At 41.3% G+C, this 20,200-nt stretch overlaps 1 protein-coding gene across 3 annotated transcripts in view; it reads right to left on the bottom strand.

Annotated features, from left to right (window-relative positions):
• Positions 1–737: 737 nt before the first annotated feature.
• GTF2B (general transcription factor IIB) overlaps positions 738–20,200 on the bottom strand; it is a 43,351-nt gene continuing 23,888 nt past the window's right edge. For all 3 annotated transcript variants that reach the window (XM_029618267.1, XM_029618268.1, XM_029618269.1), the window contains 5 exons: positions 16,741–16,874; positions 6,283–6,429; positions 6,017–6,146; positions 4,625–4,906; positions 738–2,765 (listed from right to left, as the gene is read on the bottom strand). In XM_029618267.1, coding sequence (XP_029474127.1) covers positions 2,632–2,765; positions 4,625–4,906; positions 6,017–6,146; positions 6,283–6,429; positions 16,741–16,874 — 827 coding nt within the window. In that variant the 3' untranslated portion in view covers positions 738–2,631. The remainder of the gene's footprint in view (positions 2,766–4,624; positions 4,907–6,016; positions 6,147–6,282; positions 6,430–16,740; positions 16,875–20,200) is intronic.

Below are 20,200 nucleotides of genomic sequence, written 5' to 3'. Positions count from 1 at the left end.
AAGAAAAAAAGTCACCAACTCCCTGGGAGGAACCCCAAGCACCAGATCTTCCCTTTCCTTATTTCTTTTTTCCCCCTCAGACTGTAGGTGGCACACTCTAGTAGAGTAGGGTCAGTAAAACTATTTCCATCTGCTGGCAGGGGTACAGACTGATCTGGTTACTTACTGGAATGGCTAATTCAGGCTGCTTATTGCATGGAAGACTTATTTCAAGGCCTAGACTAGCCAAGAGGAAGAATGCTATAGCAGAAACATTCCTGCCCAAAGACACAAGAGCAAGCTGCTTAGCCAAGAATACCATTTTAAGTTTTACTGAAATTCCCTTGAAACCTTAGGAAGAGATGTAGTTTAGTTACACTGGTCCTAGTGAACACACGAGCAGGTGAAACCTGGTAGAGCATAAGCTGTATAGGGATTGTTTGTAAATAAATATATTAGTAGTAATGACTTGTGATCATACGAGCAAGGCAGGGTGGCTCTAACTTGCAGCAAGATTTCAAACTGATCCTATATTTTGTTTTTTAAAATATCCATAACCTACATCACCTGCAACTTAATTTATTACCATTTACCTTGGGCATGTTTATTCAGTGAAAGGATCTAGTCTACAATTGATTTTTCTCATCTATAACCTGTTCAAATATAAAATCTTACTCATCCTAATACTACCATGGAATCATGTAAAAATGGTACAAGCATGTTCAGTCCCAGAAGAGAAATACAAATTAAAACATAGAAACCCTTAAATAGCTCATTTATTCATCATACCACAAAGGAAAAAAGTCTATTGTGATTTTGTGTCCCAAGCACAAGTCACTGTCCATTACAACAAACGATGGAGGGCAAGAACTACACATGGCTGTTATACTATGTAACTAAATCCTGGCCCCACTCACCTTTGGGAGTGCTTTTCTTTTAGAGTATATTAATATTCTTTAGAAAAATACCCTAAAAAGTTAACTTCTCTCCCCCCCCCCCCCCCAATATCTATTTTTTTTCCTGGTACAGATAAGGATACTTTTGTCTGCTACAGCTGCAGAAAATAAGCTGAGGGCAAATCCATCAGTCAACCAGTCCCAAACTCCCACGAGGGAGTATGATGAAGCTTAGAAAACAGGCTCTTGCTATGGACACCAACACTAATATTAAAGCACTTGGGAGCCTACTGTAAATAAAACAATTACAAATATCCAACAGTGAAAATTACATTATTATTTGCACAGTATATTTTGCAGTTACTAATGTCAATCCCCCTAGTATTAAATTGACTATCATTTAAGTTACACATAGTAAAATAGTTTTATCGTGTTATTGTAACATGTACATCTGAATAGCAAAATAGCATTTTAAACTTCATCTAATAATCAGTGAAAAAAAGACAGCATTAGAAAACTGCAGGTACGATTCATTTTAGCATGATGTAACATACATCAGACTTATTACATAACTGAACATTTCTGTAATGCATTCACTTATTTAGCCCCAGTTTTTTAATTTTAGAGGGACCAACTATACATCTCTCTTGTTCTTGCACCATTTCCTTTATTTGGACATAGAGCTGGGCTCCGGTCTGTCAAATGTGTTCCACTGCTAGACATACAAAACTGACTAATACCTTAAAAATTCAGCTACGCAAGCTGCTCAACACTACTTCATGCACAGAGATATTCCAGACCAAATGTGAAAATCAGTGTTTCAAGAGTGGTGACTAATCAACTTAACAGCATGCACTTAATAAATGTTTTTATTTACAAATCTTGATTGTAAATACATACAAATTACAAAAACCAGGGTGTTGGAAGTCCTTTCATTGATTAACATCTGTTATGCTACTATTAGTCACTTTCAGGCAAATGCCAGTATAATGGATGACTTCCTGTACATAATATCTAGTACATTTGTGAACAGAAAACACTTGTCACAAATTCGTAAAGTCCCTGATGAGAAGTACATCTGCCTGGGCAAAATAACACTTTGGTGAAAGGCTGCAGCTACTAGACAGTCTGCAAACACCTTGGACTGACAAAGAAAAGTCTGAGCTGCTTTCCTGTCAGTATCAGCAGGTACAAAGGAAGTTCTTGCATGACACTTCAGCACAGGTCTAACCTGTTACTCTCAGACATTCACAATCACTTAACTTTAGAAATTATTGTGCAGAGCTAGATGCACAGTAAAATTTAAAAAAAAAAAAATTTATAATCCCATGCATTTGTTGAAAGGGACACTTCAACGTGAACTGCTTCTTTTAAGGAGACTGGTAACAATATGAAAAGTATGCAATTACAGTGTAATTCCTGCAGAGGCATAAAATGGAGAACAATGGCGCTTGGCTAACAATTTCAGAATTATCAAATGGCTGCCAAAATATGATTTACTAGACCACTACAGCAGAAATCTAAATAGGATATTGTTACCATCTCAAATATTTACTTTTACTAATATATACATACAAAATGCCACAGTTGTATTTAGAAGTGGAATGTGTGCTGTGTTCCATCACCCAGGGCTGCAGCTCCTTTAGCTATTTTCCCCATTCCACCCTTGGTTGCATATTAACACTTTATACACCCTTTACCAGGAAAAAAAAAAAAAACTTCAACTATTCTAAAAGAGTAACACAGCTGTAGTGCTTTACAGCTGTGGTAATTTGTCCACAGGAGTGTCAAACTTGAAGTCTGCCGGAAACAGATCTGGAGCTCGTGGATAAACAAGCCTGTAAGACTGTCTGATTGTAACATCAGCAACTCCAGCAATGTCACCAATTTCTAGAAGAGAAAAGAAACAGAATACAAGTTGGACACATGCTCATTTATGTTTTTCAAACTTTTGCAATGATGTTATATATTTAACTATTACAAGAGCATAATTTGTATGCTCCCCATAACACTGGAAACGCATCTCATATTTGTAAGTCATAAATAAACTACATTTGTGTGACTTGGTTAACTGAAGAAAAATCCTCATCGCTTCAAGCTGTACAGCCAAAAATATTTGCAGTTAACCTTGCATTTTTCCAGCTATTACAGAAAGCATGTGTTATGTACTTTTTATTTAGTGAAGGCCAAGGTCCTCAGCCCACACAAGCAAAATAATCTTTCAGCACCATTTTTTATATTTGAAACTTGGGTAATGTGAAAGCACCACTTGACTTTACTATCTCAACAGCTAGTGCTTACAGACATGTATAACCATTCTACAGGATTGCCATGCAAACGTCAACCTTGGTGGAATTCTGCATGCAGTATTTTAAAGTTCTGCAGCCTTGATTAAACTCCACAATATAATCATTGTCCAAGTAATCAAATGCAATACAGAAAGTTATTCAAAAATGCTAAATTTAATTTTTTAGTAGAATCTTCATAGCATAAGGCCTGATGCCTCATCTCCAAGAGCTTTTTCCCACCCCAAGGCTCAACCCTCCTCAGCTCTAGCCCCTTATTTTGATTTATATTCTGCCTTTCAGGCACCTCACAGTGGATTACATTCAGGGACTGTGGGTATTTTTTGTCTAACCCCTTCCCAAGCTTGATTTCTTCCTCCCCTACCATTTAAAACACCAATATGTGTCTTTTTTGATAGCCTCAATACTACAAAAATACAGAAAGCTAGTGAAGACTTCTTTTACATTAATTCCCTATGCATCTTAAAGTTTCTATTGCTGTCCCTACCACATTTACTTGTGTACCTATGAAATGAGGATTGTGAAAGAAGGAAAGATAAATGGCCTTTGTACCAAGAGGCAAGCTGGTGATGTCGCTAGCATGAAAGGCCCCTGAAATCCTTAAGAGGCATGGCTTCTTGGAGCAACTGACTACTGGATACCAATTTCTCCACTTGAGTCAGATACAGCAGGAGATTGTTTTAAAATTTCTCTTTGATCAGAAGTCTCTCAGCTTTCTCACTCTGCCCTCCTCCTTCAGTTCTCTCGCCCCCTCCCAGCACAGTAATCTCATGCCTCATCCCCAGCAAGACCTCCAGCTTTCTGCCTTTCCCCAAGGCTTGAACCCCTTTCCCAGCTTTCTCTCTCTGCAACCCCCCCCCCCCCTCAAGCAGTTGCTGTTTCCCAACAAAAGCCCCTGCTTTGTCTGCCCTTCCCCCAAGATCTCTCTGGCCCAAATTTGAACACAGCAAGACATCCAGCTTCTCCACCCCACCAGGCTCAAACCTTCCCTCCCAGCAAGACCCTCTCCCCCCACCACACTACTCAATCTCTTAGTAGTGAGGCCTGAGCAGGCCAGCAACCATGGCCACAGCCTCTTGTCTTCCAACCCATGCAGGCTGAGGTTGACTCAGATGCTTCTTCCCTCTGATCCTTCAGCTGAATTCTCTAAGGCAACTTCAGAATTCGCCCCAGGAATAAAACTTATGATATCAAAGACCAGAAAGCTCATGTAGCCTGTCCATTTTACTCTATCACATCACAGCCTACCTGAACTTCAGCTTTACTTCCCCATAGCTAAGGATCTTCTGTGCTTATCCCATGCTCTCTGATACTAGATGCCTTCAGCACTTCCACTAGAGAGAAGGCAGCTGTCCATCTACCCTTTCTACAAATATTTGCTTATGTTTACTCCAAGACTAACAGCACATTTGGATGTGTTTTATCCATCTCTTTTCCACCTACCTTTCTGTGTCCGTTTCTCTGCAGAAGCTTGTGAAGCCATGTAAATAGCTGCTGCTGCCACAGAGATAGGACTTCGACCAGGAACCAAGTCTAATTCCACAGCTTTGCGTGCAATGTGGGTAGCTGCCATCTGCACTTGCTTAGGAAGACCCAGGTTTGAACAAAACCTGGACATGAAGTCCCCGGTTGTAATCAAATCCACACTGGTTTCAAGAGCCTTCAGGATAAGTTTAAAACACCGACCTATTTCTTTTTTTGATATTCTCGACACTGCACAGATTTCTAAATGAAATGCAAAGAGAGTATGATTTCTCAGATATACATTTTACATTAATTCCTATGCACTATCTTCTTAAAATTTCTACTGCTGTCATTACCACATTTGTTTGTGTAGCTTTGAAATGAGGATTTTGAAAGGTGAAAAGATAAATGGCCTTTGTACCAAAAGCCAAGCAGATAATGTAGCTATAATAAAAGGCCCCTGAAATGCACTCACCCCCTAAATCCATAAGAGTAGAGGCATGGCTTCTTGGATCAACGGACTACTGGATACCAATTTATCCACTTTAGTCAAATATATCATGAAACTGATTTTAATTTCTCTTGGGCCGGAAACAGCCTTAAGATGTTTTAGCTAGTGCTTAGAAATCTCACAAGTGTTGTGTTCACACAGCTACCTATACTGAATAAGGTGACCAAATCAGTCTTTGCATGAATCTTACTGTATAGTCAAGGTGTACTGGAGACCTTGGTGATACTGAGAGAGAAACTAGAACGGTGCTTATTTTCATGTTTTTCCAAATCAGGTAGTGAACATTAAAGCAATAGTCCTTGAGGGTCACAAACATGCTTGGTTTTCAGGATGTCCACAATGAATATTCTGACATATTTGCATACAGCTGGTATAAGAACAAAATACATTTACATATAATGGATTCTCTGAAATCTAGACCAGTTTGCAAACATTTTGAGGACCAGCAACAATCCCCGAGCTGGATTTACTTGTGTTTGTATTTAAATGGGAGACTGGAAACAAATTCTTCCTTAATCTCAGATTAGCTAAATTCATCCATGAAAGTTTCAATCCTGAATTACTTCATTACTGGATTAAACTCGAATGGAATTTTGGAGTCAGTGTACTATTTAGTAAACCCAACAGGCAACTAATACATACTTAATCCTGTAGAAGTTATATAGCACAAACAGAATAGGAAGTGAAGCCCAATTAACTAACTCAATCTGGTCTTGGAGTATTCAGTCCAGCCTAGAAAGATTTAAGTGTGAAAACAACTGTGAAAGGCTAACTGCTCCTTCACTTAAACATTTTAATGTAAAAGTAGCAAGGCACTTAACATTAGCTGAAAAATGAAATTTGTGTAACTGAAAGCTTACCTTTAAATGTTCTAGGAACACCTTCCTGTCTACAGGCTATATAGAGACAAGCAGAAGCAATGGCATCATTACTTCTTCCCTTCAGGCTCTTCTGTTCATAAACTTGCTTGAATAAATTATTTGTTCGATCCTTTGAAGCAGGAATACAAAGTTTAATTAACTCTAGGCCATTTAATTAGTAGCAATATTAAAAATTCATGTGCCTATTACATTATGCTAACTACGTCAACACCAGAACAATTGAAAAGCAACAGGCACTAACTTACAACTATATTTCTGGGAAGATTGATTCGGTCTGCCATATTTGTGATTTCTTTGAAGGCATTCATCATTGCACGATCAGAGCTGCTCATAGTCCTGCGATTCTGATACTTTGAATTTCCAAATTCATCAAAGCTTGCTGCCCCAGTACCCTGAAATATGCAGTGATAAAACTGAATAAAATGTTGCACACTGAAAAGTCTGATTTTTTTAGGCTTCTAAATCAATTTCCACACAGCATGTCGACATTCTGTACAATGCTACAATCCCAACTGTGTTCTTCATGACTTTCTTTAGCTAGGATTCTTCAGTCCACACAACACTGGAAACAGCATCTTAAATGTTTTATAGTTGTTTACAAACCTTTAGGAACTCCTGGTCAAGTTGTATGTTTCAATGAATCTAAGTGAACAGAAGCTGACACAACATCTCCAAAGTACAAAGTTAAACACAACCTCTTTCTGCAGTTTTTAATGCAAAATTACTACTTGCTGATTTTAATAGATTAAACATAATAGAACAGTTAATATGGCATATGCAAATGTTTGGACACCCTTCCAGTTTATTCATTACTACTTTTAAAGAGTTAGTTATGTCCCAAAACGTTGATTAATTTGTCAGCCCTTTAATTAGTCAGGTAACAATGCCACAGCTAAAAAAAATACTCTGACCCTTCAATAGTCTCAGATTGTGACTATTATTGTTGTGTCTACTTTCAACAACTATAGGCTCCTCTATAAAATTGTCTATTTGAAAATGAAGATAATTCAATTTTCAAAGCAGGGGAAGGCTATAAAAAAATCTCTGAACACTTCTAGCTAGCAATTTCAATTGTCAGAAATATTGTTAAGAAATGGAAGTTATAGTATCTTGTGCAGTTGTGGCTGAGCAATTCAATTTTCATCAGTCCAAAGCACTTTGTTTCAAAATGTTTCAGGCTTATCAGAGTTTTGTTTTGCATACTTTTAAAGGAAAACATCTAAGATGAAGTCATAGAAAAGGTTTCTTTCTGACAACTTCCCCATATAGATCATTGTTGGGTAAGCAATGCTGTACTGTAGACCTGTGGACAAATACTCCAGTGTGAACTAAATATTTCAGCAGATCTGCAGTGATCTGTGTGTTCTGTTGTGCAGATCTAACCAGGTTTTGGGCAGTTATAGCAAAGATGTTTCTTAATCTTCCAGATCTTGCCTCAACTTCAACAGTTCCATGAACTTCCATTTCTTAATGTTTCTGATAGTTGAAATTGTATTTAGGGTTGTTTTTTGTTTTTGTTTTTTAGTTTTTTGTTAGTTTTTCCCTGATTTGTATGAGTGAATTATCTTCATTTTCAAATGCTCAGATGGCTGCTGCTTGGAGGAGCCCATGGTTCTGAAAGTAGATAGAATAAAAACAACATGACAGATTAGAAGGGTCTGAGTATTTGTTCAACCAGGAATTGTCATCACCTGAATAACTGAAAGCCTAATGAGTAAATTAACTTTCTGAGCCCTTTTTTAAAAAAAGAAAAAATAATCGACTGGAAGGGAATCTACACTTTTGCACATGCCATATTCATAGTTTTATTTGCAATCTATTAAAATTAGCAAATAGTAATTCTGCATTACAAATTGCAGAAAGATGTATTTAACTTTGTACCATGCAGAGGTTCATTGAAACATACAACTTGATTAGATATGCCAAACTTTTGTATACAACCATACATCCACTGCCAAACAAAGCACATCTAAACATGACTGCATTATTGTGCTTCCAAAATATTACCTGTTACTGTTTATTTCCTATTATATTGTTATATCGGCATACTTTGTGTATTTTAACAGCCCATAAAACACTCAAACTGAACACATTACTAGGGGAGAGTGTGAAGGAGAAGGAGGAGGTGCTCACCCTCCCTTGCTTTTGTTCCGGACTCCGAGTTAAGACCTGGCAGTGGGCGAGGCTGAGTCGCCGGCGGGTGACGTCAGCTGTGCGCGTCCCGACTGACTACTTAAACTGCGGTTGGGCTCTGCTGTGACGGGGAGAGTGTGAAGGAGAAGGAGGAGGTGCTCACCCTCCCTTGCTTTTGTTCCGGACTCCGAGTTAAGACCTGGCAGTGGGCGAGGCTGAGTCGCCGGCGGGTGACGTCAGCTGTGCGCGTCCCGACTGACTACTTAAACTGCGGTTGGGCTCTGCTGTGACGGGGAGAGTGTGAAGGAGAAGGAGGAGGTGCTCACCCTCCCTTGCTTTTGTTCCGGACTCCGAGTTAAGACCTGGCAGTGGGCGAGGCTGAGTCGCCGGCGGGTGACGTCAGCTGTGCGCGTCCCGACTGACTACTTAAACTGCGGTTGGGCGGCGCCCCGCCACCGCCGGCGCGATGCCTAAGCCGCTCGCGCCGAAGGGGCGAGCGGCTTTGGTCGGCTTAGGCCGGCGAAGGCCGGAGGCCGGCTGGACTTCTTGTTTTTTGTTATCCGGATGGGAAAGAAACGGAAGGCGAAGTTTACCACCTCCTCTCCAGTGCAGCAACATCGCACAGGCCCGATGGACCAGCACGTTATAAGACGGCTGGAAACGCCACAAGGGGACAGAGTAGGAGGTTCGTCTGTATCCTCCTCTAGTCCCGGCGAAACATCTTTGCCCTTATTGCAACCATCAGCCGCGGAAACATCACAAGTACTGGTAGGAAAAGTTCAAGGAAGTACGATGGTGCTTCAAGGAACTGAAAATATTATTACTTCTACTTTAAATATACAACAATCTATTCCACCAGTTAATTTAGTGCCTGACTACGAACCGATGGTTATTCCTGAAAATGTTACACTTGTAGATTTGGGTAGGATGATTTGTAAATTAGATAATAATGTTGCTAAAATGAATGAATCTTTGTTGTTAGCTATTAATTCTAATAGAACCCAATTAGAAGATCAAGGGAAGAAATTAGAAAAACATCAGGAGGAAATAACAAAGATGACTAATAAGATACAACTGATGCAATCTTCAGAAAATGTTTTTATTCGGGATAGCATCACTATGCATAAGGAAATAGAGCACATAGAGAATTTACAAAGATCAAAAAATTTAAGAATAATAAATTTTCCAATTACTAGACTACTCTCACCTTGGGAAATGTTCAAAAAATTTTTAAGAGAGTTTCTAATGTATTCTGAGGAAGATTTCCCTAGTATCTCGAAGATTTATTACCTAATTAAAAATCCACTTAAAGGTACAGAGGGGCAAAAAGATAATGCTGATGCCCCAGATACATTGGGTGTATCAACTTTTCTTGAAGAATCATTAGATGTTATAAATAATAGAGCTACTTTATTTATCTCATTTGTAGTTGAACAAGACAAGGAGAAATTGTTTAAAAAATTTTTTGGATATAAAGATATTATGTTTTGCGGACAAAAAGTGCAGATATTTCCGGATGTGGCCAGAGCCACTCAGGCAAGAAGAAAACACTTCTTGTCTTTGAAAGAGCGGGTAATTGCTATAGGTGCTACCTTTTTTCTTAAATTTCCGTGTTTATGTTTAATTAATTATAGGGGTAAAAAATTTGGTTTTGTAGACCCAACACACTTGGAAACTTTTCTTTTTGATAAGAGTCAGGCACCGGCTGAGGTTTTAAAGGTCAATGGTGTGTAAAAAATGAATGTATTCTCCTTCTCCTTAAGGTATGAAATGTTTCTTTTTATTTTTTCTTGAATTATCCCCCATATTATGGAATATGTTACAACTGGAATTGGTGTTAATAGTTTATATTTATATAACTTTGCTTTTGTTGTAAAACATATTTTCCTGTTCATGATGTTAATCATTGATTGAAAATTAATAAACATTTAAATAATAAACTGAACACATTACTGTGTAGTAATAGGCATTTCCCTAGCTGCACCTCTGACTTAGCTGAAACATTGCCAGATGCATAAAGTACATCTGATCTAAGCAATACCAAAACAGGATGCTAACTTGAATTACATTCATGACAACATACTTGCCTGTAAAATGCTTAAAATATTTCTAATATCGATTTTTAAAAGAAAATGTCCAGATACCCTTAATACATACTGCAGATGAGTGTTTTGATTTTTTTTAAAGCTGTAGTAATACCTAGATTCTACAATATTAATGTGCCTCTTTAAAGCCTTTTTTGGTCAAATCTGTAGGTTTTCTTGTTTTGTTTTAGAAAAGAAAATTGGTTTTTAATGCTAATTTTCATTCCTGGAATACTACAGATCAGTCCAGACAAGTGGGTTTTTACATCCCTACCAGCAGATGGAGTCAGAGAACAAAAACTTTTCTGAAACTGCTACATAAGCTAGAGTATCACCTGCAGTCCCTCAGTATTGACCTGTACCCAAGTCAAGATGTAAAATTAAAAAACTAACCTAATTCCCTCCTCTACGTGAGCAGGGGAATAAAGATAGAGCTCTTCACTTAGCCAAGAAAGTGACCTTTCAATAGGATGGGGCTCTGGACTGATCTGTGATATTCCAAGAACGAAAATTAGCAGGTAAGAACCAATTTTCCTTTCCTGTTCATACCCCAGATCAGTCCAGATAAGTGGGATGTAACCAAGCTTCTCTAAACCAGGCAGGAATCTGATAGTCCAATTCGCAACACACGCTCCTCAAACAGCACCTCGTTGGGTGCCCGAACATCTATTCAGTAATGTCTGGTGAAAGTGTGAAGCGATGACCAAGTCGTTGCACATCAGATCTCCTGTGGAGAAATCAACTGACACTCCACCCAGAAAGCTGCCTGTGCTCTGGCCCCTTCAGGACCATTCCCTTTCAAATATAATCTGAAATTAGGGCCTCTTTCAGCCATTGCGCAATTGTAACTTTCAAACTGAGCCTTAAGACTCCCCTCTATAACACACACAAAAATATAAAGAAACCAGCAGTCGCTAGCCAAGTAAATAAGTATTCAGTAACATGTAAAACTGTGAAACCTAAAAATAGACACAGGCACCGCTCCCTGTAGCTGTCCCATATAAGCGGTTAGGCAAATGCCCATAAAATATGCTGCATCAATCAGTGCCAAGTCAATGTTCCAACTCCAAGAAAAGAAGTTTAACTCCAAAGGAATTCCCATCAGGTAGAGTATCATCCGTGGGGTTCTGTAACCGTTTGGCGACGCAGCCGGTCTCCCCGAATCACCCTTTGCCAGCGTGGTGGTTCATCCTTACGGGCAGTAGACGATGGAGGGCCTGCTAATCCGGCGCAATCTGAAAAGCCCGCCTCCTTGAGAATTTGGGAAGCTTCCGCTAGTGTCCGCACCCTGTGCATCTCCCCTTTAATGGCAAAGCTGATCCCAAACGGGAACAGCCAGCGATAACGGACACTTTCCTTTCGGAGCAGGCTGGTTATAGGTTGAAAGTCCCTCCTTTTCTTAATTGTGGACGGGGCGAGATCAATAAAAACCATAATCTCATGCCCTTCCCATTGCCACGAGGACTGCCTCCTCGCTATGCTAGCGATCCGTTCCTTGAGGCCAAAGTCAAAATAACAAGCTATAATGTCTTTAGGGACATTCGAGTTCCGTGGGCCCAACACCCTGTGCGCCCGGACTAACTTAATCTCAGTATCGGAAATCGCGGCTTTGTCCGCCTCACCTGCAGTGAGCAACATCACGCTTATCTGTGCGACCACTGCTGCACTGTCAGCATAGTCAGGAAGCTCAGGAACCCCACGAAAGCGTAGATTTTGGCGTCGGGACCTATTTTCAAGGTCCTCTACTTTATCTTGGAGATGTTCCATCTCATTATGTAAAGTGGTGAGTTGCTCCCGCGCCGTTTTCAGCCCGTCGCTGTTAGCTTCCGCTCGGGTCTCCACTTCAAAGAGGCGCCGCCCATGTTCTGCGATATCCCCACGCAATTCTTCGATCGAAATCTTGATATCCGCCGTATTGGCCGCTATATCTTTTTTCAATTCGTCAAACCAGCCCCGCATTTCGGATTTGGTAGGCAGTTCAAGGGGGCCTTGCGGCGATGCCGCCCGGCTGTCCGCCGGAGTCGCAGCGGCCTCGTGCACATCCGCCATGTTGGATTCCTGAGGCTCTCCTTCCAGCGCCAATTTGTGATACGAATACTTCTTTAAATCACAGGTTTTTCGTCTGGTCGTCATCTGCTACAGATCCGATTGCAGAAAAATGATAATGGACGCCTCGAATGTCCCGCTAGGAGGTTTGATGGACATAGATACCGTCAGGCATCGGAGGAGACTCGGGTTTAGGCTGCCATCAGGCTCGATGACGTCACTTCTTCCCGCAATTGTAACTTTCAAAGCCTTGCACCCCTTCTTTGCTCCACTGAACAGCATAAAAAGGTGATCAGACCTTCAAAATCCTTTGGTAACCTTCAGACACCAAAGTAAACACTGATTGACATCCAACAAACTCTCTGGGTCCGCTGCATCCAGTTGCTGCAATTCAGTAAGTTCAACCAGCTAACCAAGACAGAACGACCTTTGGCAAAAATGATGGAACAGTCTGCCAAGAAACCCCATTCACTGAAATTTGAATAAACAAGTCCCTACACAACAAGGCCTGAAGTTCCAAAATTCGTTTGGCTGAATAGATAGCCACTAGAAACACAACATTCAAAGAAAGATCCTTCAGAGATGTCCCTCGTAATGGTTCAAAAGGTGAATTACAAAGAGCCTTAAGCATCAAATAGAGGGTTCAAGAGGGGTATACCCAACTAAAAGGAGGTCGTAAATGCTTAGTGTCCATCAGAAAACCACATCCGAATGGTACGTCAAAGAAACTGCATCCACCTTACCTTGACAAAAATAGCCTAAGATTGCCATCCGAATACAAAGAGACTTATATGCCAACCCCTTCACAAGCCCTTTCTGCAGAAAGGCCCAAATTTGAGGACAGACGTCACCATCAGGTCAAGCCCTTCTTCAACACACCAGACCTCAAATGCCTTCCACACTCTGACATAAGCCAAGGAAGTGAACAGTCTGGCTTGAAGTAAGGTAATAACTGCTTCTGAGTGCCCCTTCAATCGCAACCACCTCATATCAAAGATCAGGCCACAAGACAAAAAGCGATCCGTCCGATCTAAAAAGATTGGACCCTACTGGATCAGCCCTTGAAGATGACCTAACTTCAGAGGACCGCCAACTGCAAGATTTACCAAGTCTGCAAACCAGTGTCAACGCCACTCCTCTGGCACTAGTATATAACAGAACTCTCACCAGCCACATAAGAACCAACACTTTGATGCCTTCTGAGCTGCGCACTCAACTGTTCTCCTTGGCATTCTTCCTTGTCGCCATGAGAGCCCACTGAGGAATTCCCCACCTGGCCTGAATTAACTCCATTGCTTCTGGCACTAATTCCCATTTTCCTAGGTCCAACTGCTGCCAACTGAGATAGTCCACTTGCACATTGTCCACCCTGGCTACATGGGATGCTGCCAGTGCAGCCAAGTACATTTCTGCTCAAGCAAACAGCTGTTGTCTGACAAAATACAAACCACATGAATGATAGGCTATAATACTTGTATGGATGACCAGACCCTGAGCCGTCCGTCCTTGTCAGGAAGGCATTAGTGGTCACCACTCCCCTTATCTGGGATTCCCTACTCCACTCCTCACTCAAAACATACCCAAGAAAGCCAGTGCGAAGGACTGGACCTGGCTATCCCTTGAAGTGGTGTTGGGAGCTGAAATTCCTCAGAGGGAAAATTAGAGAGAGACTGTATATGTGCAAATGCCCATGGAACTAAATTCAGTGCAGAAGCCACAGCACCCAGGACTTGCAATAATCCCCCACTTTAGGTACCAAAGCCGCAATAGACGATGAACCTAGGCCTGCAACTTTGTGCCCTGTTTCGCCATGAGGAACACTCTTCCCCCCACCCCCCCATTATAGAATCTCGCCCCCAGATACTCAGAGGTTGGGAAGGAATAATGAAGCTCTATGCTGCGTTCACCACCCAGCCCAGAGACCACAAAGTCTGCATCACCCGCGGCATGGAATGATGTCTTCTAACTTTGCGTAGAGTAGCTGTACCAAGAAACCTTCTCTTCGCAGGGCCACAGCTACCACCCCCATCACCTTGGTGAAGGTCTGAGAAGCGGTCACCAATCCTAACTGTAGAGCTCCTGGAACTAAAAATGCTCAACTAGGGACAACCGCAGAAGCTTCTTATGTCCTGAGAAGCCTCTTTTAGTCCGATGCAAGAAACTCCCCTTTGCAAACTGCTGCTCTTACCGATTTCAATGTTTCCATGCAACAATGAGATACCCGGAACACTATACTGATCTTCTTCAGATCCAGAAAGGGCCGTAAAGTGTCTTCTTTCTTTGACACTCCGAAATTGAATATCTGCCTTTCCCCATTCCTCTGGAGAAACAGTCTCCATCAGCTCCAGATGCTGTAAACGCTTTTAGCGAGAAAGCCCTGCTGTTGGAGCGATACCCTCTCTTCGGCTTATCTTCAGGCAACTTTAGTCCTTCAGACTCTCCCAAAATGTTTACTACTTACTCCAGATCCTAGCCGCACACTAACCTCTCCCTAAAGAAGAGATCACTAAGTGGGGCTTGGACTAGACATCCATTGACAAATTGCATAACCAAAGAAAACATCTGATACTGCTGACACCACAATCCTGGCTGACGTCCAAAACAGATCATAAGGCGCATATACCACACAAGTCACAGCTGCCTCCAGATGAGCCGCTTGCCTAGCGGAGGCTGAAGAAACCTGTCCTTTTGCCTGCAAGCTCTGAACCCACTGCAGCCAATCCCACATGTCCAAGGTTGAAACCTCAAACATCCTTTTTAGGTGGATTGGCAACTTCCGATCCTGAGCAACCTCCAACATGGCCAAATGCTCCACCCAGGTGGTTTTCTTCATAACCATGCAGACCGACATATCAGCCTCTGGTAGGGGATACAGCTTAGCCATAGCTCTCCTCATGTTCACGCACACTTTCCTGCTGCTCCCCTTTCTGGGTACATAAGCTTTATGCCTTAAGAAGACAAAGTCTGAGAAAATTCCTGCCAAACTGCTGGAATCTTCCCTCATGAGCTCCCCAGCCTCATCACTGCCTCTCTAGGTCCACAGGGACATCATACTCAACCGGCAATAAAGGAGTGGGTAATCCTTCCCTTTCCCTGATTCTGCCTGCTGATTGCCAAGCAATAACAAAATGGCCACCGTTTCGTGGTTGTCAGCTGAGCTCTCTCGCCTGCTGCAGCCGATTGGGTGACAGTTTTATCTCACGTTGCCTCAGCTGCTGCTCCACGAGCTTCTCCTCCAAAGGCACACTTTAGACATGTACACCTCTCTGCAGTCCTTGCTGCATCCCACTGCCGCCGCCATTATGTGCACACTTGTCACATTGTGCGCTTACACTTAGGTGCATACTCTTCTCCCCGCTGGCCTTGCAACATTCAACGCGTTCCACAGCTGCCATTATGCACGCGCTCTGCGTTCATCTGAGCCAGATGCGCCTCATGCTCAACAGGAATCTGCCTTCCAACAGGCCACACTGAAGCTCCCCCTGACCCGGGTGGTCCAATGAGCTTTGACCACTTGCTCTTTTTTTTTTTTTTTTTTAAGAATACAGACCTGCAAAAATAGCCCCCAGAAAAAAAGAGATGGAATATTTTCCTGATGGTGATTCAGACACCGGAGGGCCATCGAGAGCCAGAACCACTTGCTTTCAAGTCCCTTAGCTGACTTCAGGTTGAGCTAAACCAGGGATACCAAACCCCTGCTCGTCCTACTCCATCTGAGGAATGGCCCACAAAGCTCCCTAACACCTCAGGGAGCCTACACGAGAATCCAGTTCTCTCTTCTTTTTTTTAATTTAATTTTCCAGACTTCAGAATTTTCACTTCTACCAATTACTGGAGTCAGAGAAATACTGAGGGACTGCAGGTGGCTCTCCAGCTTATGTAGCAGTTTCAGAAAAGGTTTTGTTCTGACTCCATCTGCTGGTAGGGATGCAAAGCCCACTTGTCTGGACTGATCTGGAGTATGAAAAGGAATGAATGTAAAATGTTAAGTACTTTGTTGTTACCACAACTTATTTTTAGAGATCTTCCAGCATTCATTCTTCAGCTATTAGTCATGTTAAAATAAGGGTCAGAAGAATGCACCCTAATCTGCATAATTTGTACTGGAGGGCATGCAAAAACCAGAGGACTTTTCCAAAACTTCAAAATTAACATTCTTTACTATTTATAAGCTGAAACCAGGAATGTGGATTGTATGGGTTATGCTTGCATAGTTCATTTTACCACTAAACTCAAACCTTTTCTAACAAGCTCCTTTGCTGCCTCCTTCTCTAACGTGGACTGACAAGCAGACTGAGCTATTCTAAATGCGATTTCTAGAAGTAAAAAAAAAATGGTTTCGGTTCTTATCACCAAATCACTTCACCTTCCAGGTTCTGCCTTTATTAACACAGTCGTCTTCAGCACATGCAATTACTTTCATTTTGGTTTTAATTTTACCTTGCCAATCATTGTAGTTAAATCCCCACCACTCAAAAGAGGATTCTGTGAGTCTCCAACTCGAGATGGGTCTTTGGCAGCCTTGTCATTGCTGAATGTTCTCCACTCTGAACCTACATCAATGACTCTATCACCTAAATAAGAGGGAAAAAAAGTCAATCATGCATAGTTTAATGTATTTTCTAGTTATTGCCACCCTCCCCCTCACGTCACATTATGTTTTTAGGGCATGTACTACAGGCGTTGCCTGTGGATAAAAGAAAAGGCTACATTTTCAACAGAGCTACTTTGAATACAGTCATCTGACAAAGTGAACATGACCTCTATTTTAATAGCATTCCCTGTCCTAGTAAGCCAGAGGACCAATATGAGCTGAGAATATGACAGGCTTTTTACTTAGTACAGCAATAAAGTAGTCGCAAAGCCTCACATTTTTCATATTGTTTATACTGTAAAGCTACAATGGCTCAGTTTAATTCTCTTCCTCCCAGATTCTGTACTGTAGTTCATCGTATCTTGTATGCTCAAAGAAAACAACTATTATAACACTTCTTACAAAGTCTGCTACGTGCCTTAACCCCCTCAAAGACTCAGCAATGTAGTTCAGGCGTCAGAGCACAGAGGTGCAATTTCTGTGGAGACCAATTCAAATCCTACCCCCAACCCTCACTGTTACCTGAAAGTCTCTTAACCCCTTGGTCTGCTCAGATGTACATAGTAAACTCACTGAAGAGAACGTACAACTCAGCAAAATTTCGACTGAGCTGTGCATACTGATGTTTTATATTGGACTTAATACAATTAATTCTATTGCTATCATTAAAAGGATTCTTGTTCCAGGGAACAAAAAGGTGAAAAATGAAGTGTTGATTCTAGACAAAAATTAAACACTCAAAACAGCCCAGCACTATTACACGCAATTTGCCCTCAGCACTAGTGTTTCCAGAACAATCTCCATAAACTGTATTTAGATTCTGGAAAAATAAGATAAATGTGTGTACAGACAGATAAGAGGAACAGGTCCCACTATTCTCTTCTCTGAAGAATTGCCCATCATTTTTTTTTTTATTCCTTAGATGTTTCTTTCTTTTCTCAGTTCCATTTCTTAATTTTCTTGTGTTTTCTCTACTAACCTCATAAAAAAAAATCTTATTTATGTGGGGGTTTTTTTTTTAATCACCTTAGTCATGTCATGTCAGAGGCTTTTCACACACTGTCCCAAGTGCAAAAGTTGAGTTTGGACTGCTGCATGTGTTGCCTTAATCTGTCGCATGTCTGAAACTGCTTAGCATGTGGCCTTTAAGTCTGCACAGGCCTATACTTATAGGGATCTTAAACATAAGCAAAACCCAAGTTCACTGCTACCTAAGAAGAAAAAGAGGAAAATATCCAAGGGGCCAGTACTTCAGATCTCTAGGTCAGAGTCCTCTTGTGTCCAGTGCTCCTTTTCTCCCAAAGATCATGAAGCCAAAGCTTTCTCTCCAGCATGGAAGTATCATGGTGCCACCTCAGGCAGTTCTCACACTAAACTCCTCTGGTGTGGAAGATGATACTGTCTACGACCAGCACAGCAGCCATCTCAGCGCTGTCAAAGAAAAATCCCTCGACAGTCAAGACAACACAAAAGTCTTCAGGCAAAACCAGAGCCCCCCTTCTCTACTGCACAGGGACATTCTACCAATCCTAGTCCCCAACTCTGACTCCTCTTTGGTCGTTGTTCTACCTCCTACACTATCTGTTTGTAAAGAAAATGTGGTTGGATTTTGTTCACAGCTACTTCCAGAACATCCCTTCAACTCCACCTCTTCATGTCAGCAGTTGGACTCCCAATCGTTTATCCCACCTACAGAATTCTAGAAGCTCTTCTTCCTCAAAGAACAGGCCAGCTTCAGAAAACACTCCAATTTCCTCTCAGATTCCCAGGATAACCTCGACAGCTTCCCAATCTTAGGTTTTTTTCCTCCCCCCTACCAGCCTGACAATGAATCTATGAATCTACCTTCCAACCCTCCCCTGAACCAGCCAGAAGCACATCCCTGCCTAGAGATATGATATATTCATCATTCCCTCAAGACATGGCAACTTCTATTCCCTTTACTTTTCAAGAAGAAACACAACCCAGAAAGGACATCTTTGGAGTTGTAAAATACTACAGGCTCCAAAGCAGGTTATTCACAGAGTTCTCCTCGAACTGCAGATCTGAATGTGGCACACACCAACTTTCTTTACCAATAGCCAGAAAACTGGACATGAAAAATAAGACCCAAGCCTTTTCAGATCATATATTAGGGTCCAACTTCAACAAAAAAAAAAAAACCAGGGATAGTGGAGTCAGCCCTAAAGTAGATGAAGCATTCCAAAACACACTCAAAAGTACCTCTCCAAGGTGGGAGGCAAGGATGCCAAGCACTTTGATACAATAGCTAAAAAGATGTTTCAATCATCTACGCTTATGTCAAGAATTTCAGCTCACTTATTTCAAGTGGTTCAATACATGTACAATCTTCTCCAAAAAGCAAGGCATGCTTCCTCTCCTAGCAGACTCTCAAGGCTTATTTACTCCAAATCTAGTCTCTAGGAAGATATACATGAAAATCCATGTTCAGAGGATAACCTCGTTGGAGATAAAGATCACTGTTTGATACTACAATGCTGTTGGCAGCTACTACCAATCAGTAGCCTCAGAACAGGAGATATCAAGCACAGCCTTGGAGGGAAACAGTTTTTCTACTCATGCAGAAGATATCAGCTTCGCTATTATCAAAGACTACGACTGCAACACCAATAGTAGCCCCAACAGCAAGTCAGACAGTGCATGAGGGATAAATCTCTAACTAGAACTAATCAGCCCTCCTTACAACTGCCCAAAACTAGTTTTTGACTACCAGTCAATTGCTTTCTCTCAGTCTCTTAAAAACCCTTCCATTGGATCGGTGGGTACTGAAAATTATCAGGAAAGGATATTGTCGTTAAGAGAACTCATATCAAATTTTTACCTACAGTGGTTTCTCAATCTCCTTTGAGTCAGTCCATTGTTCTAAAAATTTATTTCCAAAATTACATGCTAAAAAGGCTAAACAATTTCTACACACCCTGAACTATAGTAGAGCTATTTTTATTCTACTTGGACAGAACTAGACAATCAGAAAATCATTCCGGTTGCTCCTTTAACCAGTCAAACAAGTTTCTCAATTTTCAAGCAGACTTTGTTCTGACGGATCGCTGATTGTATTTCATATTGTATACTAATTCAGGCCATCATCTTGATCACAAGATTAAAGCACTTCAAGTTAGAGCTACTGCAGCATCTCTAGCACAATTTCATTCTGCCGACATACAAGAAATCTGTAAGGCAGCTACTTGGTCCTCTAGTCATATCTTCACTAAACATTACTAACTTGAAGAAGTTTCGAGGAGATAGCGATTTTGGTTTGTTAAATTAGCTGCTTCAACTCTCTCA

This window comes from Rhinatrema bivittatum, chromosome 10 (assembly GCF_901001135.1).
Source record: "Rhinatrema bivittatum chromosome 10, aRhiBiv1.1, whole genome shotgun sequence".
Classification (NCBI taxonomy): domain Eukaryota; kingdom Metazoa; phylum Chordata; class Amphibia; order Gymnophiona; family Rhinatrematidae; genus Rhinatrema; species Rhinatrema bivittatum.
This window is presented reverse-complemented; position numbering and strand designations above follow the sequence as displayed.